This window comes from Salmo salar, unplaced genomic scaffold (genome assembly GCF_905237065.1).
Source record: "Salmo salar unplaced genomic scaffold, Ssal_v3.1, whole genome shotgun sequence".
NCBI lineage: Eukaryota > Metazoa > Chordata > Actinopteri > Salmoniformes > Salmonidae > Salmo > Salmo salar.
Window position 1 is genome coordinate 67942 of NW_025548547.1, and position 12707 is coordinate 80648.

Sequence of the window (12707 nt, forward strand, 5' to 3'; positions counted from 1 at the left end):
ACCACTACACACACACACATCACTATACTACACACACACACCACCTATTACACACTACACACACACACATCACTATACTACACACACCACTACAATACACACACCACTACAATACACACACCACTACACAACACACATCACTATACTAAACACACACCACTACACTACACAACACACAACACTACAATACACACACAACTACACAACACACACCACTACAATACACACACAACTACACTACACAACACACACCACTACAATACACACACCACTACACTACACACACCACTACACTACACACATCACTACACTACACACATCACTATACTAAACACACACCACTACACAACACACATCACTATACTAAACACACCCTACAATACACACACAACTACACTACACAACACACACCACTACAATACACACACAACTACACTACACAACACACACCACTACAATACACACACCACTACACTACACACACCACTACAATACACACACAACTACACTACACACATCACTATACTAAACACACACATCACTATACTAAACACACACTACACACACATCACTATACTACACACACACTACACACACATCACTATACTACACACACACTACACACACACATCACTATACTACACACACTACACACACACATCACTATACTAAACACACACAAGTACTACTAAACACACACCACTACACAACACACATCACAATACTACACACACACACACTACACAACACACACCACTATACTACACACACACTACACACACACATCACTATACTACACACACACTACACAACACACATCACTATACTACACACACACCACTACACTACACTACACACACACCACTACACTACACAACACACATCACTATACTAAACACACACACATCACTATACTACACACACACCACTACACTACACTACACACACACCACTACACTACACAACACACATCACTATACTAAACACACACACATCACTATACTACACACACACATCACTATACTACACACACACATCACTATACTACATACACACATCACTATACTACACACACACTACACAACACACATCACTATACTACACACACACTACACACACACATCACTATGCTAAACACACAGCACTACACACACACCACTACACTACACAACACACATCACTATACTAAACACACACCACTACACTACACACACACACCAGTACATGCACCACTATACTAAACACACCACTACACAACACAAACCACTACACAACACAAACCACTACACACACACACCACTACACTACACACACACACCACTACACACACACACCACTACACTACACACATCACTACACTAAACTCACCACTACACACAAACACCACTACACTACACACACCACTACACACACACCACTATACTACATTACACTACACACATCACCACACACACACACCACTACACTACACACACCACTACACTACACACATCACCACACACACACACACCACTACACTACACTCATCACTACACACACACACACCACTACACTACACACACCACTACACTACACACACACCACTACACTACACACATCACTACACACACAAACATCACACCACTATACACACACACCACTACACTACACACACACACCACTACACTACACACACCACTACACTAAACTCACCACTACACACACACACCACTACACACGCACACCACTACACTACACACACCACTACACTACACACACACACCACTACACTACACACATCACTACACTAAACTCACCACTACACACACCACTATACTACTCTACACTACACTACACACATTTTAGGATACTACAGGGGTCTCTTTTACAGCTTAAACTTGTTTAAAACGCTAAGAAAACAAATGTCATGTTTTTTTCTAGGTCTAAACTCTCAGTTAGAAACACTTTTGTAATCACTAACTTGGATGGTACTCAAATCAAACAGGTCTCTGCATATAAATACTTAGGGGTATGGTTAGATGATAGGTTATCTTTTAAAAAACATGTTACTGAATTGGGAAAAAAGCTCAAATTCAAGATAGGGTTCCTTTACAGAAACAGGGCTTGTCTGTCCTTTGTAAATAGAAAACAAATTGTGCAGGCTACTTTTATGTCCGTTTTAGATTATGGTGGTATTATCTATATGCATCGGCAAACACATTAAAACCACTGGATACTATTTACCATTGTGCACTCAGGTTTATCACGGGTGATAGTTACAAAACTCATCACTGTATCCTATATCAACATGTGGGTTGGGCCTCTCTATCTGTGAGGCGAGAGCAACATGCTCTCTTGTTTATTTATAAAGCACTTCTTTTAAAACTACCTCCATATATATCATCATTCATTTCCACTAGATATACTAATTTTAAAACCAGATCACAGATGTGGATTACATTAGAGACTCCTACGGTCTCCACAGAGTTGGGTAGGACTGCCTTCAGTTCCTTTGTACCTTATTTATGGAACAAACTGCAGATCCAACTTAAGTTAGACACTCTGGTGTCCCTTACCCATTTCAAACATGTTATGGAGGATCAATATGATGTTGTCTGTGATTGTTTCTGTTGAATTGTGTCTTTGTTTTGTATGTTTGAAATGTTCTTGTCTGTATGTCTAGAACTGTACATGTCAACATGTTTACACAGGGCACAGCCGTAACAGAGATCCAGGTCTCAGTCTGTTTTCCCTGTTAAAATAAAAATAAAGATTTAACTACACACACACACACCACTACACTACAAATCAAATCAAATCAAATGTATTTATATAGCCCTTCTTACATCAACTGATATCACAAAGTGCTGTACAGAAACCCAGCCTAAAACCCCAAACAGCAAGCAACGCAGGTGTAGAAGCACGGTGGCTAGGAAAAACTCCCTAGAAAGGCCAAAACTTAGGAAGAAACCTAGAGAGGAACCAGGCTATGAGGGGTGGCCAGTCCTCTTCTGGCTGTGCCAGGTGGAGATTATAACAGAACTTGGCCTAGATGTTCAAATGTTCATAAATGACCAGCATGGTCAAATAATAATAATCATAGTAGTTGTCGAGGGTGCAACAGGTCAGTAACACAAGAGTAAGTGTCAGTTGGCTTTTTCATAGCTGATCTTTGAGAGTATCTCTACCGCTCCTGCTGTCTCTAGAGAGTTGAAAACAGCAGGTCTGGGACAGGTAGCACGTCCGGTGAATAGATCAGGGTTCCAGCAGGTCTGGGACAGCAGGTCTGGGACAGGTAGCACGTCCGGTGAACAGGTCAGGGTTCCATAGCTGCAGGCAGAACAGTTGGAACTGGAGCAGCAGCACGGCCAGGTGAACTGGGGACAGCAAGGAGTCATCAAGCCAGGTAGTCCTGAGGCATGGTCCTAGGGCTCAGGTCCTCCGAGAGAGAGAGAGAGAAAGAAAGAAAGAGAAAGAGAGAATTAGAGAGAGCATATTTAAATTCACACAGGACACCGGAAAAGACAAGAGAAATACTCCAGATGTGACAGACTGACCCTAGCCCCCCGACACGTAAACTACTGCAGCATAAATACTGGAGGCTGAGACAGGAGGGGTCAGGAGACACTGTGGCCCCATCCGATGAAACCCCGGACAGGGCCAAACAGGTAGGATATAACCCCACCCACTTTGCCAAAGCACAGCCTCCACACCACTGGAGGGATATCTTCAACCACCAACATACCATCCAGAGACAAGGCCGAGTATAGCCCACAAAGATCTCCGCCACGGCACAGCCCAAGGGGGGCGCCAAGCCAGACAGGAAGACCACGTCAGTGACTCAACCCACTCAAGTGACGCACCCCTCCCAGGGACGGCATGGAAGAACACCAGTAAGCCAGCGACTCAGCCCCGTAATAGGGGTAGAGGCAGAGAATCCCAGTGGAAAGAGGGGAAACCGGCCAGGCAGAGACAGCAAGGGCGGTTCGTTGCTCCAGCCTTTCCGTTCACCTTCACACCCCTGGGCCAGACTACACTTAATCATAGGACCTACTGAAGAGATATGTCTTCAGTAAAGACTTAAAGGTTGAGACTGAGTCTGCGTCTCTCACATGGGTAGGCAGACTATTCCATAAAAATGGAGCTCTATAGGAGAAAGCCCTGCCTCCAGCCGTTTGCTTAGAAATTCTAGGAACAATTAGGAGGCCTGCGTCTTGTGACCGTAGCGTACGTGTAGGTATGTACGGCAGGACCAAATCGGAAAGATAGGTAGGAGCAAGCCCATGTAATGCTTTGTAGGTTAGCAGTAAAACCTTGAAATCAGCCCTTGCCTTAACAGGAAGCCAGTGTAGGGAGGCTAGCACTGGAGTAATATGATCACATTTTTTGGTTCTAGTCATGGATTCTAGCAGCCGTATTTAGCACTAACTGAAGTTTATTTAGTGCTTTATCCGGGTAGCCGGAAAGTAGAGCATTGCAGTAGTCCAACCTAGAAGTAACAAAGGCATGGATTAATTTTTCTGCGTCATTTTTGGACAGAAAGTTTCTGATTTTTGCAATGTTACGTAGATGGAAAAAAAGCTGTCCTTGAAACAGTCTTGATATGTTCTTCAAAAGAGAGATCAGGGTTCAGAGTAACGCCGAGGTCCTTCACAGTTTTATTTGAGACGACTGTACAACCATCCAGATTAATTGTCAGATTCAACAGAAGATCTCTTTGTTTCTTGGGACCTAGAACAAGCATCTCTGTTTTGTCCGAGTTTAAGAGGAGAAAGTTTGCAGCCATCCACTTCCTTATGTCTGAGACACAGGCTTCTAGCGAGGGCAATTTTGGGGCTTCACCATGTTTCATTGAAATGTACAGCTGTGTGTCATCCGCATAGCAGTGCAATTTAACATTATGTTTTCGAATGACATCACCAATAGGTAAAATATATAGTGAAAACAATAGTGGTCCTAAGACGGAACCTTGAGGAACACCGAAATTTACAGTTGATTTGTCAGAGGACAAACCATTCACAGAGACAAACTGATATCTTTCCGACAGATAAGACCTAAACCAGGCCAGAACTTGTCCATGTAGACCAATTTGGGTTTCCAATCTCTCCAAAAGAATGTGGTGATCGATGGTATCAAAAGCAGCACTAAGATCTAGGAGCACGAGGACAGACGCAGAACCTCGGTCTGACGTCATTAAAAGGTAATTTACCACCTTCACAAGTGCAGTCTCAGTGCTATGATGGGGTCTAAAACCAGACTGAAGCGTTTCATGTACATTGTTTGTCTTCAGGAAGGCAGTGAGTTGCTGCGCAACAGCTTTTTCAAACATTTTTGAGAGGAATGGAAGATTCGATATAGGCCGATAGTTTTTTATAATATCTGGGTCATGGTTTGGCTTTTTCAAGAGAGGCTTTATTACTGCCACTTTTAGTGAGTTTGGTACACATCCGGTGGATAGAGAGCCGTTTATTATGTTCAACATAGGAGGGCCAAGCACAGGAAGCAGCTCTTTCAGTAGTTTAGTTGGAATAAGGTCCAGTATGCAGCTTGAAGGTTTAGAGGCCATGATTATTTTCATCATTGTGTCAAGAGATATAGTACTAAAACACTTTAGTGTCTCCCTTGATCCTAGGTCCTGGCAGAGTTGTGCAGACTCAGGACAACTGAGCTTTGAAGGAATACGCAGATTTAAAAAGGAGTCTGTAATTTGCTTTCTAATGATCATGATCTTTTCCTCAAAGAAGTTCATAAATGTATTACTGCTGAAGTGAAAGCCATCCTCTCTTGGGGAATGCTGATTTTTAGTTAGCTTTGCGACAGTATCAAAAAGAAATGTAGGATTGTTCTTATTTTCCTCAATTAAGTTGGAAAAATAGGATGATCGAGCAGCAGTGAGGGCTCTTCGATACTGCACGGTACTGTCTTTCCAAGCTAGTCGGAAGACTTCCAGTTTGGTGTGGCGCCATTTCCGTTCCAATTTTCTGGAAGCTTGCTTCAGAGCTCGTGTATTTTCTGTTTACCAGGGAGCTAGTTTCTTATGACAAATGTTTTTCATTTTTAGGGGTGCAACTGCATCTAGGGTATTGCGCAAGGTTAAATTGAGTTCCTCAGTTAGGTGGTTAACTGATTTTTGTCCTCTGACGTCCTTGGGTAGGCGGAGGGAGTCTGGAAGGGCATCAAGGAATCTTTGGGTTGTCTGAGAATTAATAGCACGACTTTTAATGCTTCTTGGTTGGGGTCTGAGCAGATTATTTGTTGCAATTGCGAACGTAATAAAATGGTGGTCCGATAGTCCAGGATTATGAGGAAAAACATTAAGATGTACAACATTTATTCCATGGGACAAAACTAGGTCCAGAGTATGACTGTGGCAGTGAGTAGGTCCAGAGACATGTTGGACAAAACCCACTGAGTCAATGATCACTACACACATCACTACACACACACACACCACTACACTACACACATCACTACACACACACCACACCACACCACTACACTAAACTCACCACTACACTCACACCTAGTAAAGACCATCTGGTACAGACCATCTGGTACAGACCATCTGGTACAGACCATCTGGTACAGACCATCTGGTACAGACCATCTGAATACAGACCATCTGATACATGTACTTAAAGTATAAGTCAGTGAAACACAGATTGACTTTTAAGAGTCTGGAACTTCTCTGTCTCCTGTCTCTCCTATTGGTCCAGGTGTTGGAGAAGCAGTATGTATTAACAGTATGGTATCTCTCCTATAGATCCCATGCAGAACGTGGTCCAGGTGTTAGAGAAGCAGTATGTATTAACAGTATGGTATCTCTCCTATAGATCCCATGCAGAACGTGGTCCAGGTGTTAGAGAAGCAGTATGTTTTAACAGTATGGTATCTCTCCTATAGATCCCATGCAGAACGTGGTCCAGGTGTTAGAGAAGCAGTATGTATTAACAGTATGGTATCTCTCCTATAGATCCCATGCAGAACGTGGTCCAGGTGTTAGAGAAGCAGTATGTATTAACAGTATGGTATCTCTCCTATAGATCCCATGCAGAACGTGGTCCAGGTGTTAGAGAAGCAGTATGTATGAACAGTATGGTATCTCTCCTATAGATCCCATGCAGAACGTGGTCCAGGTGTTAGAGAAGCAGTATGTATTAACAGTATGGTATCTCTCCTATAGATCCCATGCAGAACGTGGTCCAGGTGTTAGAGAAGCAGTATGTATTAACAGTATGGTATCTCTCCTATAGATCCCATGCAGAACGTGGTCCAGGTGTTAGAGAAGCAGTATGTATTAACAGTATGGTATCTCTCCTATAGATCCCATGCAGAACGTGGTCCAGGTGTTAGAGAAGCAGTATGTATTAACAGTATGGTATCTCTCCTATAGATCCCATGCAGAACGTGGTCCAGGTGTTAGAGAAGCAGTATGTATTAACAGTATGGTATCTCTCCTATAGATCCCATGCAGAACGTGGTCCAGGTGTTAGAGAAGCAGTATGTATTAACAGTATGGTATCTCTCCTATAGATCCCATGCAGAACGTGGTCCAGGTGTTAGAGAAGCAGTACCTGGAGGAGAAGCGCACGGCGCTGGAGGAACAGAGGATGATGTACGAGAGAGAGCTGGAGTCACTACGGCAACAGCTGTCTCCTGAGAGGACCAATCAGCACCAGCGATCCAGCAGCGACCGCCTCACCTTCCCCACACACACACCATCACACCACAGCAAGATACGCCCCTGGACTGAGGAGAGGTGAAGGGAATACCCACACACACACACACACACACACACACACGCAATGAAGTTGTAAGCAACCTGTTTGGATCACAGTCACAGGTGTGAATGGTCTCTCTGTATTTCCTGTGTGTGTGTTTCAGGGACGAGCTGTTTCGACAGAGTCTGTCCAGGCTGAAGGAGCAGGTTGTGAAGGCAAACACCCTGGTGAGAGAGGCCAACTTCCTGGCAAAGGAGATGAACAAACTGACTGACTACCAGGTCACCCTCCAGATCCCTGCAGCTAACCTCAGTGCCAACCGCAAGGTGACCAACCTCTGCATGCACTTCTACACACACACACACACGTTATCAGTGATGTGTCATGTTTAGTCATCTACATAGTGTACAATGAGAAAAAGCTGAAGGAACGGTCTGATTGTGTTGTATCATTAATATGATAACGTGTACACAGAAATACTGTCATTTGTAGAAGTTTGTTCAGTACATTATAGCACCTTGAGAGTCAGTGTGTCTTGGTTCAGCGTGGAGCCATAGTGAGTGAACCAGCCATCCAGGTGAGGTGGAAAGGCAAGGAGACACAGGTTTGGACCATCGACAAGCTGGAGAACAAACTAGTGGACATGAGAGACCACTACAGAGACTGGAAGGAGGGAGCTGAGGACACGGTGAGAGGAAGGGGAGAGGAGGAACGGGGAGGAGGAGATGAGAGAGAGGGATGATGAGAGGGGGAGATAGAGAGAGGAGGGGAGGAAAGAGAGGGATGGTGAGAGGGGAGATGGGGAGGGATGGTGAGAGGGGGAGATAGAGAGAGTAGGGGAGAAGAGAGGAGGGGAGGAAAGAGGGATGATGAGAGGGGGAGATAGAGAGAGTAGGGGAGAAGAGACGAGGGGAGGAAAGAGGGATGATGAGAGAGTAGGGGAGAAGAGAGGAGGGATAGAGGGGAGGAGAGAGGGGGATAGAGGGGAGGAGAGAGAGGGGAGATACAGGGGAGGAGAGAGAGGGGAGAGAGAGGGGGGATAGAGGGGAGGAGAGAGAGGGGAGATAGAGAGGGGGGATAGAGGGGAGGAGAGAGAGGGGAGATAGAGGGGAGGATGGGGATAGAGGGAGGAGAGAGATAGAGGGGAGGAGAGAGGGGGGAGGGGGATAGAGGGGAGGAGAGAGAGGGGGATAGAGGGGAGGAGAGAGAGGGGAGATAGAGAGGGGGGATAGAGGGGAGGAGAGAGAGGGAGATAGAGGGGAGGAGATAGAGGGGAGATAGAGGGGAGGAGGGGGGATAGAGGGAGGAGAGAGATAGAGGAGGAGAGAGGGGAGATAGAGGGGAGGAGGGGGATAGAGGGGAGGAGAGAGAGAGAGGGGAGGAGAGAGAGGGGAGATAGAGGGGAGGAGGGGGGATAGAGGGGAGGAGAGAGATAGAGGGGAGGAGAGAGGGGAGATAGAGGGGAGGAGGGGGATAGAGGGGAGGAGAGAGATAGAGAGGGAGGAGAGAGAGGGGAGATAGAGAGGGGGGGATAGAGGGGAGGAGAGAGAGGGGAGATAGAGGGGAGGAGATAGAGGGGAGATAGAGGGGAGGAGGGGGATAGAGGGGAGGAGAGAGATAGAGGGGAGGAGAGAGAGGGGAGATAGAGGGGAGGAGGGGGATAGAGGGGAGGAGAGAGATAGAGGGGAGGAGAGAGAGGGGAGATAGAGAGGGGGATAGAGGGGAGGAGAGAGAGGGGAGATAGAGGGGAGGAGATAGAGGGGAGATAGAGGGAGGAGGGGGATAGAGGGGAGGAGAGAGATAGAGGGGAGGAGAGAGGGGAGATAGAGGGGAGGAGGGGGGATAGAGGGGAGGAGAGAGAGAGGAGGAGAGAGAGGGAGGAGAGAGATAGAGGGGAGGAGAGAGGGAGATAGAGGGGAGGAGGGGGATAGAGGGGAGGAGAGAGAGAGGGGAGGAGAGAGAGGGGAGGAGAGAGATAGAGGGGAGGAGAGAGGGAGGAGAGAGGGGAGGAGGGGGGATAGAGGGGAGGAGAGAGAGAGAGGGGAGGAGAGAGAGGGGAGGGTTAGAAGGGATAATGTTCCGAGGGGAGACAGTGCTGGAAGTGATTGTGGGAGTGAAAGTATTGTTTCTCAGTGATGAAGATGATAATTGGATGATGGGTGAAGTTTTCAGGTGTGTGTTTGTATCATGTATCAGAATACCAAGCTGAACAACCACAAGCAGCACAGTGAGTCCTTCTATGAAGCTCAGGAGAACCACAACCTGATAGGAGTGGCCAACGTCTTTCTGGAGTGTCTTTTCCATGATATCAGACTACAGTACGCTGTTCCTATCATCAGCCAGCAGGGGGAGGTGAGAGAACAACACACACCACAGGAGGTTGGTGGCACCTTCATTGGGGAGGACAGGCTCGTGCTAATGGCTGGAGTGGAATCAGTGGAATGGTATCAAATACATGGTTTCCATTTGATTCGTTCCGGCCATTATTATGAGCCGTCCTCCCTTCAACAGCCTCCTGTGACACACACACTCAGAGGAATGCACACACACACACACTCAGAGGAATGCACAGACACAGACACACACACACACACTCAGAGGAATGCACACACACACACACACACACACACACACACACACACACACACACACACACACACACACACAGAGGAATGCACACACACACACACATACACACACACTCAGAGGAATGCATACACACAGACACACACACACACACACTCAGAGGAATGCATACACACAGACACACACACACACACACACACACACACACACACACACACACATACACAGACATCTCACTTAAGGAGGTTTAGTAATGATTAACGATGGTAATGATACAGTGGGATTGTGTAGTTATCAGCTACATGGAAGTTCTTCAGTTCCTTGCTGGGTTGGCAGGTAGCATAGCGCCGGGTTTCCCAAACTGGGTCCTGGGGCCCCACTGGGTACACGTTGTGGTTTCACCCTAGCACTACACAGCTGATTCAAATCATCCTAGTCGGAGGATGAGTTGGTTATTTGAATCAGCTGTGTAATGCTGGAGGGCAGGACTGAGTTTGGGAAACCCTGGTCTAGTGATTAAGAGGGTAGGGCAAGTAACCGAAAGGTTGCTGGTTCGAATCCCCGAGCTGACTAGGTGAAAAATCTGTCACTGTGCTGTTGAGCAAGATACTCAACCCTAATTGGTCCTGTAAGTCTCTGGATCAGAGTCTGTTAAGTTACTAAAGAAATGTGATTGGTCCTGTAAGTCTCTGGATAAGAGTCTGTTAAGTTACTAAAGAAATGTGATTGGTCCTGTAAGTCTCTGGATAAGAGTCTGTTAAGTTACTAAAGAAATGTGATTGGTCCTGTAAGTCTCTGGATAAGAGTCTGTTAAGTTACTAAAGAAATGTGATTGGTCCTGTAAGTCTCTGGATAAGAGTCTGTTAAGTTACTAAAGAAATGTGATTGGTCCTGTAAGTCTCTGGATAAGAGTCTGTTAAGTTACTAAAGAAATGTGATTGGTCCTGTAAGTCTCTGGATAAGAGTCTGCTAAGTTACTAAAGAAATGTGATTGGTCCTGTAAGTCTCTGGATAAGAGTCTGTTAAGTTACTAAAGAAATGTGATTGCTTGTTCTCAATATGTATCTGACCACATGCTGCTACCAGGATATTGAAATGGCTTCTGGGGAACTTGGTGTTAATCTGTCTGTACTCTGGACCTGTTTAGGTCTGTACTGAGGTGTGTTGATGTGCTGGGTCTGTACCTCCTTCTCTGTCTGTACTCTGGACCTGTTTAGGTCTGTACTGAGGTGTGTTGATGTGCTGGGTCTGTACCTCCTTCTCTGTCAGTACTCTGGACCTGTTTAGGTCTGTACTGAGGTGTGTTGATGTGCTGGGTCTGTACCTCCTTCTCTGTCAGTACTCTGGACCTGTTTAGGTCTGTACTGAGGTGTGTTGATGTGCTGGGTCTGTACCTCCTTCTCTGTCTGTACTCTGGACCTGTTTAGGTCTGTACTGAGGTGTGTTGATGTGCTGGGTCTGTACCTCCTTCTCTGTCAGTACTCTGGACCTGTTTAGGTCTGTACTGAGGTGTGTTGATGTGCTGGGTCTGTACCTCCTTCTCTGTCAGTACTCTGGACCTGTTTAGGTCTGTACTGAGGTGTGTTGATGTGCTGGGTCTGTACCTCCTTCTCTGTCTGTACTCTGGACCTGTTTAGGTCTGTACTGAGGTGTGTTGATGTGCTGGGTCTGTACCCCTGGTGTGTGACAGGTAGCCGGCAGGCTCCACGTAGAGCTGGTGCGTGTCGGCGGGCGGTGCCGGAGCGGCTGGAGGGAGGAGATGACTCATCAGAGAACTCCAGCGAGAGCAGCATCTACGATGTCATGGACAGTCAGGGAGAGATGGTCCACATGGCCAGGAGACTCACCTGCAGGGTACGTCTCATACACTAGTACTGTCTGTCTGGGTCCTGGAGGGTTGCTGCCATCACTGTCCTCTGTTCTAACTCCTCACTATATAGAACTGTTCTCTGTTCTAACTCCTCACTATATAGAACTGTCCTCTGTTCTAACTCCTCACTATATAGAACTGTTCTCTGTTCTAACTCCTCACTATATAGAACTGTTCTCTGTTCTAACTCCTCACTATATAGAACTGTTCTCTGTTCTAACTCCTCACTATATAGAACTGTTCTCTGTTCTAACTCCTCACTATATAGAACTGTTCTCTGTTCTAACTCCTCACTATATAGAACTGTTCTCTGTTCTAACTCCTCACTATATAGAACTGTTCTCTGTTCTAACTCCTCACTATATAGAACTGTTCTCTGTTCTAACTCCTCACTATATAGAACTGTTCTCTGTTCTAACTCCTCACTATATAGAACTGTTCTCTGTTCTAACTCCTCACTATATAGAACTGTTCTCTGTTCTAACTCCTCACTATATAGAACTGTTCTCTGTTCTAACTCCTCACTATATAGAACTGTTCTCTGTTCTAAC

At 45.9% G+C, this 12707-nt stretch overlaps 1 protein-coding gene across 1 annotated transcript in view; it reads left to right on the forward strand.

Moving 5' to 3' along the window:
- LOC106592223 (kinesin-like protein KIF13A) overlaps positions 1 to 12707 on the forward strand; it is a gene marked incomplete at its 5' end in the record, with an annotated part of 82288 nt that overhangs the window by 45411 nt on the left and 24170 nt on the right. The window contains 6 exon segments of the mRNA XM_045712498.1: positions 7513 to 7738; positions 7864 to 8026; positions 8245 to 8388; positions 9897 to 10052; positions 11977 to 12016; positions 12019 to 12140. Of these exon segments, the coding sequence (XP_045568454.1) occupies positions 7513 to 7738; positions 7864 to 8026; positions 8245 to 8388; positions 9897 to 10052; positions 11977 to 12016; positions 12019 to 12140 (851 nt within the window).